The sequence below is a fragment of the Palaemon carinicauda genome, chromosome 2 (genome assembly GCF_036898095.1).
Source record: "Palaemon carinicauda isolate YSFRI2023 chromosome 2, ASM3689809v2, whole genome shotgun sequence".
NCBI classification, from domain to species: domain Eukaryota; kingdom Metazoa; phylum Arthropoda; class Malacostraca; order Decapoda; family Palaemonidae; genus Palaemon; species Palaemon carinicauda.
The window spans coordinates 203,486,732-203,500,723 of NC_090726.1; the positions used below are offsets into that span (position 1 = coordinate 203,486,732).

At 41.7% G+C, this 13,992-nt stretch overlaps 1 protein-coding gene across 3 annotated transcripts in view; it reads left to right on the forward strand.

Moving 5' to 3' along the window:
• Positions 1-12,456, forward strand: part of LOC137629846 (deoxyribonuclease TATDN1-like) — a 73,590-nt gene extending 61,134 nt beyond the window's left edge. For all 3 annotated transcript variants that reach the window (XM_068361504.1, XM_068361505.1, XM_068361506.1), the window contains 2 exons: positions 11,755-11,958; positions 12,285-12,456. In XM_068361504.1, the coding sequence (XP_068217605.1) occupies positions 11,755-11,958; positions 12,285-12,393 (313 nt within the window). In that variant the 3' untranslated portion in view covers positions 12,394-12,456. The remainder of the gene's footprint in view (positions 1-11,754; positions 11,959-12,284) is intronic.
• The last annotated feature ends 1,536 nt before the right edge of the window (positions 12,457-13,992 follow it).

Below are 13,992 nucleotides of genomic sequence, written 5' to 3' on the forward strand. Positions count from 1 at the left end.
CTGCATCCACCATTAAAGGCTACAGAAGCATGTTAGCTTCTGTTTTCAGGCATAGGGGTTTGGATCTTTCTAATAACAAAGATCTCCAAGACCTGCTTAAGTCTTTCGAGACTTCCAAGGAGCGTCATATTTCGACTCCTGCTTGGAACTTGGACATGGTCCTACAGTTCCTTATGTCAGACAGGTTTGAACCATTAAATTCAGCCTCCCTGAAGGATCTTACCCTCAAGACACTTTTTTTGGTGAGCTTGGCTTCGGCTAAAAGGGTTAGTGAGATACATGCTTTTAGCAAGAACATCGGCTTCTCCACTAATAAAGCAGTATGTGCTCTTCAACTTGGTTTTTTGGCCAAGAATGAACTTCCGTCTCGTCCTTGGCCTAAATCATTTGAAATCCCCAGTCTTTCTGAGATTGCGGGGAATGAAGTTGAAGGAGTGCTGTGCCCCGTTAGAGCTCTTAAATTTTATTTATCCAGAACTAAACCGCTACGAGGTTGTTCAGAGGCTTTATGGTGCTCCGTTAAAAAGCCCTCTTTGCCCATGTCTAAGAATGCGTGGTCTTATTTTATTAGACTTTTGATTCGGGAGGCACACTCTCATTTAAGTGAGAAGGATCGTAATTTACTTAAAGTCAAGGCTCATGAAGTTAGAGCGATAGCAACTTCAGTAGTGTTTAAGCAAAATAGATCCATTAAAAGTATTATGGACGCGACCTTTTGGAGAAGCAAGTCGGTATTCGCTTCATATTACTTGAAAGATGTCCAGACTCTTTATGAGGACTGCTACACACTGGGACCATTCGTAGCAGCGAGTGCAGTAGTGGGTGAAGGCTCTACCACTATATTCCCTTAATCCCAATATCCTTTTAATCTACTCTTGAAATTTTTAATCTTATTCTGGGTTGTACGGGAGACTAAGAAGTCTTTCGCAATCTTTTTGATTTGGCGGGTGGTCAAAATATTGTTTCATGAGAGCGCCCAGATTAAGGGTATTGATGAGGTCCTGTTATAGGGGTGTTCACCCTGGATATAGCAGCTCCTGGGAGTCTTTCAGCATCCTAAGAGGATCGCTGGGCTTCGTGAGGATAGCGGACTAATGAGGCAGAGTAATTATCAGAGTCAGCTTCCTTACCAGGTACCTATACTTAAGTTTGTTTTTTGAATAGTTGTCAAAAACTCTTGAGCATATACGCCTTTATTGTTTTAATACTGGTCTCTACCCACCACCATGGGTGTGAATCAGCTATTTATATATTCACCGGCTAAGTTTAATATTTAAAAATGATATTTTCATTATAAAATAAATTTTTCAATATTAATCTTACCCGATGATCATGTAGCTGTCAACTCTGTTGCCCGACAGAAATCTACGGTCGGGATACGCCAGCGATCGCTATACAGGTGGGGGTGTACACAACAGCGCCATCTGTGGTCAGGTACTCCAGTACTTCTTGTCAACACCACCTCAATTTTTCCTCTGTCGTGCCACCGGCTAGACCTACTTGGATACGCTGTTGATTCTGGAGTTATTGTTCACGATTTGGTGATGTATTTGCTCTAGAGTTTAGCCTTCGCTATTCAGGAAGCTTTAACATTAGCTTAGCAAGTTTTTGGAATTAATTTGATTTAATTTTGGTGACGAAGAGAGTATGAACTCTCTTTCACTTTTAAATGGCCGACCCTTCCCTTAGACGGAAGTGTTGGTGTCGAAGAGAGTATAGACTCTCTTTCTTAATTTTGCTTAACAAAGTTATAGATTTATTTTATATCTCTCCGCCTTTTATAGGCCTCTTCGATTAACTTCCTTTTATTATAAACTTATAAAAATTAATTTTTATGTTTGTTTATATGCGACCTTTCCTAATAGTAGGCGGTCTTTTCTTGGAACCGAAGTTAATTAACATTGAGCCCGTCATATCGTTTTTACCTGTTAAGATTTTATGCTATTTTAATTTTAATGTTTTTGAAAGAATTTCTTTGATAGTCTCGTACTGTTTTCAAAGTTGAACTAACGTTTTGTTTTGTCTCCGCAGTTGTTGACGTTCAGAACGTTCAACTTGCGCTCTATCGTTACGATAGAGAGAGAGTATTCACGGTTTCACGTTGCAGTAAGAGTAAACCGATTCTAGCGTTTTGTTCATTCTTTCTTAGCTAAAATGGTTTTAATTCTAATAAAGGAACTTTTTATTTGGGAAATCTTTCAGTTTTTTTCCTTTAACAATAATATGTTTTAACGATATATATAATTGGGCTCATCTCTCAGGTTCTAAGTCAAGAGAGAGAGAGTTAGAGACGGAGGGAGAGAGAGGAGGATAAACGTTTCGTTCAAGCGGGTAACGTTGTTATCGTTTTTGCTCTTCTCCCTAGTCTCTTTAGGGGAAGAATGTAAACGTTTCTAGAGTTTTATTCTTGTTCCCAGGCTTTATGCGGTGAGAGATTTTAAACGTAGTTTATTTGATCTAGTGTTTAGTCTCTTTTCCAGCCACTGAATTCTTTATCTTTCATTATGTTTTTCTGTTACATTGTAATACTGTTTTCGCAATTACTAACTTTTAATGAAGGATAGAATTGCGTGTTTCAGGTACAATCCACTTAAAGTTTCGAGTTCAGTGAAATAAGTGCAAACAGAAAATCAAAAGTGATAAAGTGATAAGCGCAAAGTGTTACAGTGTTGCGTTCGAGGGTTCGTCTGTTCGTGCCAGTTGTTCGCCTAGTCTGGGACCTCTTACAAGCTCCCAAGCCCAGGGGAGAAGTAATGTCGAAGGACTTATGGGTTCATCAGGCCTTGATCGACGAACAGACGTTTCCCTCCGTGGTTTCGGGTGTATCCACTCACGTAGCCGACGTGATCACCCCACCCACACAAAGACGAGAGAGCCCATTTATTCCTCGTCTGCGGAAGAGGTTTCTCGCAGAAACCATGGACCAAATCTTGCAGCTTTTAAGTGCAAGTCGGTCCCTTCCGCGCAAGTCCAACTCCTAGGTGTAGCCACTGCCACTGGGTCAGTTCGGACTTGCTGCAGTACGACAACTGCACACCTCCCAGAGAGGCAAGGTGGTACCGCAACAGGCAGTAACTCCGTCTGTTGCCGCACCAGCTGTTTTAGACCCTCAGTCTCAACGGACAGTAGCTCCGTTTGTTGTTGTCTTTCATAGACCCTAGTGGTCCATGCTGCAGACTATACAGTCTCAGCTTGCTCCTTCATACAGGAGTATCATGCTGGAAGGTTGACAATGCAGCCTGTTAACCTACAACCCGCCGAGGTTGTGCGCTCAGCAGATACTGCGGCTGCCTGCTCCCACCCTCCACCTGTGAGAGCTCCACCTCCGATGCGCAGTCCACCCTGCCAGACGCATGTTCTTGCTGCGCCTCCTGCTTTCATGCGTGAGTTGCCGCATCGGGAGTTGCCGGGTTCCAGCACTATGAGGCAACCTCCTCAATCCATGAAGCAGGAGCCTCATGCTATGCGGCATCCTCCTCTACCCATGAGGCAGGAGCCTCATGCTATGCGGCATCCTCCTCAACCCATGAGGCAGGAGCCTCATGCTATGAGGAGCCTCATGCTATGCGGCATCCTCCTCAACCCATGAGGCAGGAGCCTCATGCTATGAGGAGCCTCATGCTATGCGGCATCCTCCTCAACCCATGAGGCAGGAGCCTCATGCTATGAGGAGCCTCATGCTATGCGACATCCTCCTCAACCCATGAGGCAGGAGCCTCATGCTATGAGGAGCCTCATGCTATGCGGCATCCTCCTCAACCCATGAGGCAGGAGCCTCATGCTATGAGGAGCCTCATGCTATGCGACATCCTCCTCAACCCATGAGGCAGGAGCCTCATGCTATGAGGAGCCTCATGCTATGCGGCATCCTCCTCAACCCATGAGGCAGGAGCCTCATGCTATGCGGCAACCTCCTCAACCCATGAGGCAGGAGCCTCATACTATGCGGCATCCTCCTCAACCCATGCGGCCTGAGCCTCATCCCTTGCAGCATGAGCCTCATCCCATGCAGCATGAGCCTCATACCATGCAGCATGAGCCTCATCCCATGCAGCATGAGCCTCATCCCATGCAGCATAAGCCGCATGCCATGCAACATGCTCTGCATACCTTACAGCATGCTCTACATACAGCATGCTCTGCATACCTTACAGCATGCTCTGCATACCTTACAGCATGCTCTGCATACCTTACAGCATGCTCTGCATACCTTACAACATGCTCTGCATACAGCATGCTCTGCATTCCTTACAGCATGCTCTGCATACCTTACAGCATGCTCTGCATACCTTACAACATGCTCTGCATTCCTTACAGCATGCTCTGCATTCCTTACAGCATGCTCTGCATACCTTACAGCATGCTCCTCAGTCACACTTCTTTGGTTGTTGCCAACTCACAAGACTGTCAAGCAGTTTCATAACGTTGCCTTCTGGTCTGCTGCTTTTGCACCAGTGAAACCCTCACTGAGAGAACTTAGCTTTTCTCGGATATGGTTCCTGTAGATGAGAAAGTGCTATTCTCCCTCCTTCTGATATTCCCTTGAGGACTCTGTCATTTGGAGAGGAGCCTTAAGCTGCTTAGCCTCCTATGGACTTTTATTTAAGCATAACATGCTTCCAGGGAGGGTAATGGTTCCGCTTCAGTCGCTAACCCCGTCTGTTGCCACACCTGCTCCCATAGACCTTGAGCTTTGTTGCAAGACATGCAGTCCAAGCTTAGTCCTTGTTAGAGGATTTTTTGTTTACGGAGTCAGTGTGTCACTGGGAAGACGTTCAACAACCAGCAGAGGGGACTTGTTGTGACGCAGTGCGGCAACCTCAGCAACCCGATAAGGAGTTGTCTGTACTACCCAGACAGTCTAGACAGTTTCGGGTTGTCGCTGTACTTCCTCGCTTCCCCATGGTTGACAGTTCACAGACTGTGCAGCAGTACCATGATCTTGTGTCCGGCTCCGTCAGACGACTGGCTTTTAAGAGCTCCCACAAGTCGTCGCTGTCTGGAGAATCTCAGATGGACTATGGATCTGACCAAGGAACTGGGCCTCCTGGTCAATTTAGAGGAGTCCCAGCTCGTCCCATCCCAGACCTTTGTCTACCTGGGTATGGAGCTTCAGAGTCGAGCTTTTCGGGCTTTTCCGTCGGCCCCAAGAATCTACCAAGCCCTAGAATGCATCCAGAGCATGCTGAGAAGGAACCGATGCTCAGTCAGGTAGTGGATGAGTCTAACAGGGACACTTTCATCGCTGGCCCTGTTCATCGAGTTAGGGAGACTCCACCTCCGCCCCCTTCAATATCATCTAGCTGCTCACTGGATAAAGGACATGACGCTAGAGACGGTCTCAGTTCCTGTTTCCGAAGAGAGGAGGTCTACTCTAACGTGGTGAAAGAACAGCTTTCTTCTCAAGGAAGGTCTACCTTTGGCTGTTCAGAAACCCGACCGCCGTCTCTTCTCGGACGCATCAGACACGGGCTGGGGTGCGACTTTGGACGGACAGGAATGCTCGGGAACATGGAATCAGGAGCAAAGGACACTTCACATCAATTGCAAGGAGCTGTTGGCGGTTCATCTGGCCTTGATAAACTTCAAGTCCCTCCAGCTTAACAAGGTGGTGGTGGTGGACTCTGACAACACCACAGCCTTGGCTTACATCTCCAAGCAGGGAGGGACTCATTCGTGGAAGTTGTTCTAGATCGCAAGGGACCTCCTCATCTGGTCAAAAGATCGAAAGCTCACGCTGGTAACGAGGTTCATTCAGGGCGATATGAATGTCATGGCAGATCGCCTCAGCCGGAAGGGTCAGGTCATCCCCACAGAGTGGACCCTTCACAAGAATGTTTGCAGCAGACTTTGGGCCCTGTGGGGTCAGCCAACCATAGATCTGTTCGCTACCTCGATAACCTAGAGGCTCCCGTTGTATTGTTCTCCGATTCCAGACCCAGCAGCAGTTCACGTGGATGCTTTTCTGCTGGATTGGTCCCATCTCGACCTGTATGCATTCCCGCCGTTCAAGATCATCAACAGGGTACTTCAGAAGTTCGCCTCTCGCAAAGGGACACGGCTGACGTTGGTTGCTCCCCTCTGGCCCGCGAGAGAATGGTTCATAGAGGTACTGCAATGGCTGGTCGACATTCCCAGGACTCTTCCTCTAGGAGTGGACCTTCTACGTCAACCTCACGTAAAGAAGGTACACCCAAACCTCCACGCTCTTCGTCTGACTGCCTTCAGACTATCGAAAGACTCTCAAGAGCTAGGGGCTTTTCGAAGGAGGCAGCCAGAGCGATTGCCAGTGCAAGGAGGACATCCACTCTCAGAGTCTATCAGTTTAAAGGGGAAGTCTTCCGAAGCTGGTACAAGGCCAATGCAGTTTCCTCAACCAGTACCACTGTAACCCAGATTGCTGACTTCCTGTTACATCTAAGGAACGTAAGATCCCTTTCAGCTCCTACGATCAAGGGTTACAGAAGTATGTTGGCAGCGGTTTTCCGCCACAGAGGCTTGGATCTTTCCACCAACAAAGATCTACAGGACCTCCTTAGGTCTTTTGAGACCTCAAAGGAACGTCGGTTGTCCACTCCAGGCTGGAATCTAGACGTGGTCCTAAGGTTCCTTATGTCATCAAGATTTGAACCTCTCCAATCAGCCTCTTTTAAGGACCTCACATTAAAAACTCTTTTCCTCGTGTGCTTGGCAACAGCTAAAAGAGTAAGTGAGATCCATGCCTTCAGCAGGAACATAGTTTTCACATCTGAAACGGCTACATGTTCCTTGCAGCTCGGTTTTTTGCTAAAACGAGCTTCCTTCTCGTCCTTGGCCTAAGTCGTTCGAGATCCCAAGCCTGTCCAACTTGGTGGGGAACGAACTGGAGAGAGTACTTTGCCCAGTTAGAGCTCTTAGGTACTATCTAAAAAGGTCATAACCTTTACGAGGACAATCAGAAGCCTTATGGTGTGCTATCAAGAAGCCTTCTCTTCCAAGGTCTAAGAACTCAGTTTCTTACTAAATCAGGCTTCTGATTAGGGAAGCACATTCTCATCTGAAGGAAGAAGACCTTGCTTTGCTGAAGGTAAGGACACATGAAGTGAGAGCTGTGGCTACTTCAGTGGCCTTCAAACAGAACCGTTCTCTGCAGAGTGTTATGGATGCAACCTATTGGAGAAGCAAGTCAGTGTTCGCATCATTCTATCTCAAAGATGTCCAGTCTCTTTACGAGAACTGCTACACCCTGGGACCATTCGTAGAAACGAATGCAGTAGTAGGCGGGGGCTCAGCCACTACATTCCCATAATCCCATAACCTTTTTAACCTTTCTCTTGAATACTTTTTATGGGTTGTACGGTCGGCTAAGAAGCCTTCCACATCCTTGTTGATTTGGCGGGTGGTCAATTATTTCTTGAGAAGCGCCGAGGTTAAAGGTTGTGATGAGGTCCTTTAGTATGGGTTGCAGCCCTTTATACTTCAGCACCTAAGAGTCGTTCAGCATCCTAAGAGGACCGCTACGCTCAGTAAGGAAGACGTACTTAATAAAGGCAGAGTAATGGTTCAAGTCGTCTTCCTTACCAGGTACTTATTTATTTTATGTTATTTTTGAATACGTAACTAATAAAATGAAATACGGGATACTTAGCTTCTTTGTTAACATGTATGCTGGTCTCCACCCACCACCCTGGGTGTGAATCAGCTACATGATCATCGGGTAAGATTAATATTGAAAAATGTTATTTTCATTAGTAAAATAAATTTTTGAATATACTTACCCGATGATCATGATTTAATTGACCCACCCTTCCTCCCCATAGAGAACCAGTGGACCGAGGAAAAAATTGAGGTGGTGTTGACAAGAAGTACTGGAGTACCTGACCACAGATGGCGCTGTTGTGTACACCCCCACCTGTATAGCGATCGCTGGCGTATCCCGACCGTAGATTTCTGTCGGGCAACAGAGTTGACAGCTACATGATCATCGGGTAAGTATATTCAAAAATTTATTTTACTAATGAAAATAACATTTTTGAATATACTTACCCGGTGAATATATAATATTAAAGGCCCTCCCTTCCTCCCCGATAGAGACCCTACGGACTGAGAAGAACTGGTTTGGTTGAGAAGTATATGCGGTATCTGGCTGATAGTCGGTGCTGGTGGGCACACCCGGCAGCCTTCATGGCGATCGCTCGCGAGTTTTTGGAATCTGTCGACCGTCGGAGACGTCACCTATTTATATATTCACCGGGTAAGTATATTCAAAAATTTATTTTATAATGAAAATATCATTTTGGAGAAGCAGGAGGCCTATCACCTTTGGAAGGGTAACAGATCAGATTTGACCTGGAACAACTATACTCAGCTTCGAGCTTTTGCTCTGAGAGTTTATGCCTCAACTGAAAAGGAGTACAATTTAATCATAAAAGAAACCCTCTCTGGTACAACTCAGGAACATAAATGGTGGTCTACCCTTAAATCTGCACTCTTTGGTGTAGATGCAACAGTTCCTCCTTTACTTAAACCAGATGGCTCAGTCACTCACTGTCCAAAGGAAAAGGCAATCCATTTGGCTGATGTTTTTGACAGTAAACAGAGTAATGAAAAACTTCCTCATTCCTGTTTTCCTGAGGCTAAACTAACTAGTTTAGCTTTTCGATCTCGTGAGATTAAAGCTCTGTTGATGGACCTTTATGCTTATGGAGGTGTAGACCCAAATGGTATTTTTCCTTTGTTTTTTATAAAGACAGCAGATTTCTTAGCTCCAAAGTTATCTGTTATTTTGCGCAAGTTAGCAAGAAGAGGAGCTTTTAGCTCTTGTTGGAGAATTGGTACTGTTACTCCTCTATGTAAATGTGTTTGTGGTAGCTCAAGTCCCACTGATTACCGCCCAATTTCCATAACTCCCATATTATCTAAAGTTTTTGAACGTCTTCTGGCAAAACGTCTTAATAGGTTTGCTGAAGGTAATCATCTATTCCCTAGTTTGCAATTTGGTTTTCGTAAAGGCCTTGGAGCATGTGATGCCCTTCTTACAATCTCCAATGCAGTACAGAAATCCCTTGATTGTGGTCGGGAAGTTCGCATGATTGGCCTTGATTTTAGTGCTGCCTTTGACCGTGTTAATCATGAGGCTCTTGTTTTCAAACTGAAACAGTTGGGAGTGGGTGGGTCGTTTCTTAGCATTATTATTGATTTTTTAAGTAGTAGATCTCAAAGAGTTGTTGTTGATGGGCACCATAGTGAGTATAGGAATGTGATATTCGGTGTTCCACAGGGTAGTGTTCTTGGCCCATTACTTTTCATACTATATACACATGACATGTGGTTTGGCCTAGAAAATAAGCTTGTTGCATATGCAGATGATGCTACTCTCTTTGCATCAATTCCATCCCCTGAATGTAGATCTGGGGTTGGTGAATCCCTTAATAGAGATTTAGCTAAAATTAGTGCATGGTGCAAATTATGGGGTATGAAGTTGAATCCTAACAAAACTCAAAGTATGATTGTAAGTAGGTCAAGGATGGTGGCTCCTCAACATCCGGATCTCAGTATTGATAATGTTTCTTTAAATTTGTATGACTCTTTCAAAATTTAATTGTGATTCTCGACAGCAAATTTACTTTTGAGAAACATATAAGGTCTGTGTCTTCTTCAATTGCACAAAAATTTGGCTTATTGAGAAAGTCTTTTAAGATATTCGGTGATCAATCTATTCTGAAGAAGTGTTTTAATTCTTTCATTCTACCTTGTTTTGAGTATTGTTCTCCTGTCTGGTCTTCAGCTGCTGATTCTCATCTTAATTTGTTGGACAGAAACTTAGGGTCTATTAAATTTCTTATTCCTGATCTAGATATTAATCTCTGGCACCGTCGTTCAATTAGTTCATTATGCATGTTGTATAAGATTTTTCATAACTGACCATCCTTTACATTCAGATCTCCCTGGACAATTCTATCCTGTTCGTAATACTAGGCAGGCAGTTAATTCTAATAGCCAGGCCTTCTCCATCATAAGACTCAATACTATGCAGTATTCTAGAAGTTTTATTCCAGCTATTACCAAGTTGTGGAATGATCTTCCTAATCTGGTTGTTGAATCAGTAGAACTTCAAAAGTTCAAAGTTGGAGCAAATGCTTTTTTGTTGACCAGGCGGACATGAGTCTTTTTATAGTTTATATATGACATATTTGTTTTTGACGTTGTTAATAGTTTATATATGACATATCTCTTTTGACATTACTTTTTTTAGAATGATTTATTGTTAATTTGTTCTCTTCAGTTATTTATTTCCTTATTTCCTTTCCTCACTGGGCTATTTTTCCCTATTGGAGCCCCTGGGCTTATAGCATCTTGCTTTTCCAATTAGGGTTGTAGCTTGGATAGTAATAATAATGATAATAATAAAAGGACAGAGTTCGTCTCCATAAATGTATAGCATCCACATTGGCACTTTCTTAGTTGACCTTATTCTTTTTGTCTTTCTTATCTCCAAGAACTTTGCTTTACAGTGCTTAAATTGATTTTCAATCTTCTCTCAATTCCACTGTTTCATATTTATTTATGCATCAACTACCTTTTGATCCTGCATTTAATATTAGATCATCTGTATGCAGTAGCTCCCTGAGACCTCCCTTTCAAAGCTTACATCACAGTTTACCTGATATTCCTCTGACATACTTTCTACTACGGTCTGTTTCATCCTAGCTGGCAACTGGAACCGAACCACGGTTTGAAAGCTTGTCGCTGATTGGCTTGTTGGGCGTGCTATAAAGATTCTCCGGTGATAGCTTCACTTCAACTCGCATTTTAAAATTTATATTAGGCAAAGTGGATATTTTATCACCGAAATTATGGTCTTTCATTATTGATCTGTTATCAAAGAACCAAGTAGATATGACTAGAAATAAGTGTGATTAAATTTTGGAATGTCAAGGTCACGGTCAAGCAAAATGTCCAATTCACGTAATCAGCTATAAGTTTGGACATCGTTGTCACAATGACTTCAAACTTCATATTTGAGTGTATGAAAATCCATGCCAATTACAGCAATAATGTTAAGGTCAAAGGTCAAGGTCAGAAATAAGCTGCCGCGGAAGAGGTCTGCTCTCTACTGAGTGCTCCTCTAGTTAAATTCTACATCTATCAAGAGCTGTAACAAGGACTCTCACAGCCTTAAGTTGAGCATAGCAGTTTGCGTCACATCGATGTACAGTTCTAGGATTAATTTGTATCATTCCTTCCTAGAGGTGTCATGGTAGAATCATTGAGAGACTTGATCGTAATACCTACCTAGGAATGAGACTTGATCGTAATACCTACCTAGGAATGAAGGCATCCTTTCTGTTGGTGTTTGAACTGGTATAGATTATGTCCACTTAAGATTAATGTATATTTTTGCGTAGTTCTCATTTCAGTATTGATTAGTAGTTGATCATAATTTTCGACTTGCATTCTTAACTATTTGGTTAATCTGTTAATGAAAATATGATACCATACTTTGTAGAGCTTTGTATAAAATTTAGATAGAGAGTATCAAATGGCAAACAGGTTGACAGTTTATACAATTTTCTAAAAAGGACCGAGAGGGGATAGATAATGTTTTTCCAGAATTGAACCATATAGAACATCCTATTCAGACATTTTATTTATGAAGAACAGATTCCAACTCTATTCTTGTTTTTCTCTCCATTTTTTAATCTCTATTTTTTTTAAGAATGATATACTGCAAATCATTTAGGAACACCACACCTATACAGCATTGTATTTCAGTTCCTTAAAGACGGAGGAGAATCTGGCTGTTGCCGCAACGATACCAGTAGAGAGGCTGTTAATTGAGACTGACTGTCCTTGGTGTGAAATTAGACCCACTCATGCAGGTCATAAGCATATCAAAACAACATTTGTAAACAAGAAGAAAGAGAAGTGGCAGTCTGGGGTCATGGTCAAAAGTCGAAATGAACCAAACTGTATAATGTAAGTATTTTATTGGTTATTATTAACATTTTGAAGGGTAGCAGTAAGTGTGTTTTACTGTACTGAAGATTATTGTATGTAAATTAGATAAAAGTCATTTTACTGGTTATTGTAAAAATTTTGAAGATTAGCAGTAAATTTGTTCTACTGAAGATTGTTTCATACGGAATCTTTTGGTACGTAAAATAGATGCAAAGTATTTTACTGGTTATTTTAGATATTTTGAAGTTTAGCAGAAAGTGGTTTTACCGAAGATTGTCTCTCTCATACAAAATCTTTTGGTACTTAAATCGGATAATAACATGCTCTACGTACTTTCCTTACAGACAAGTTCTAGAAGTTTTGGCTGCGGTACGGAAAGAGGATCCAGATGTTTTGGCCAATACAATATATGAAAACAGCTTGAAGCTTTTCTTCGCTTCAGAGGCCAAATGAAAATCGATAACATATAGGTAAACTTTGATCATTTTGATAACAATAAAATGTTTATTGTTCTTCTATTTGATATGATTATCCTTTCATATTCTAAGAATATGTTTAATGTTACTGTAATACTTATAAGTTATTTTAAGTGTTTCATTACTACAAAATAAATTTTTTTAATTAGTTTACTTTAGAATTTTTTTGTTTTGTGCATATTTAATAAAAGTAAATAAAGTATAGTGAATAGATAGAAAAATAAACTTTACCATCTTATTGACTTTCTATAGGGAATGAGTTGGAATGTTTAAGCCCAGTGAAAAAAGGAGATTATGAAAATGTTATATAGGCAAACACTATTCTTGTAGACAGTATCAGTATTCTTCAAGCATAGAGTACTTCAATATCAGTTACTAGGTAAGTATTTACTCAAAATATTGTTGTTGAATACCATTATTCTATTAGTATGGTATCATTGTTCTCTACTTGTGGACAAGAGAATAAACTTTATCAAGTTGCAAAGGTTAGTACATCACAGAACAAGGTTACTTTGCTCTCCAGCTGCCTTCATGGCAAGCTTGTGAAAGTTTTGCAACCTTCAAAACTTTATTACCTCTGTCAACGAAGTTGGAAGGAGGTTATGTTTTTCCCCTGTTTGTGTGTTTATTTGTGAACAGCTTCCTGGCCACAATTTTAATCAAAGTATAATGAAACTTGCAGGGATTAACTGTTAGGCATAAATATGAGAAATATTAAATTTTGAAAGGTCAAGATCAAAGGACATGGTCAAGCAAAATGTCCAATTCATGTAATCAGCCATAAGTTTGGACATCGTTGTCACAGAGACTTCAAACTTGATTCATATTTGAGTGTATGAAAATCCAAGCCAATTAATACATGTTAAAGGCAAGGTAGAAAAATAAGCTGCTGTGGCGGAGGTTTGCACTCTACTGAGTGCCCCTCCCGTTGTATTAATATGGTATCTTATTGTTCTTTACTCCTGGACAAGAAGATAAACTTTATCAAGTTGCAAAGGTTGTTAAATCACAGAATAAGGTTACTTGGTTTTCGAGCTGCCTTCATGGTAACCTTGGGAAAATTTTGTAACTTTCAAAACTTTATTAATGTTGTAGAGAGGAACACTCCAAAATCAAACCATAGTTCTCTAGTCTCGGGTAGTCCCATAGCCTCTGTACCATGGTCTTCCACTGCCTTGGATTAGAGTTCTCTCGCTTGAGGCTACACTCGGGCACTCGGTTCTATCTTATCTCTCTTCCTCTTTTTTTTTTTATTTTTTTTTTATTTTTATAGTTTATATATGGAAGATCTAATTTAATGTTGTTATTGTTCTTAAAACATTTTATTTTGATTATTTATTACTTCTCGTAGTTTATTTATTTCCTTGTTTCCTTTCTTCACTGGGCTATTTATCCCAGTTGGAGCCCCTGGGCTTGTAGCATCTTGCTTTCCCAACTAGGGTTATAGCTTGGCTTGTAATAATTATAATAATAATACTGTGATAGTAATAGCTCCACTGGCTTGATTATGCTCTGTTCTCTTGTCAAATGGAACTGTCATGATAGAAAGTGATTGAGAAAGTGGATCATGATCACC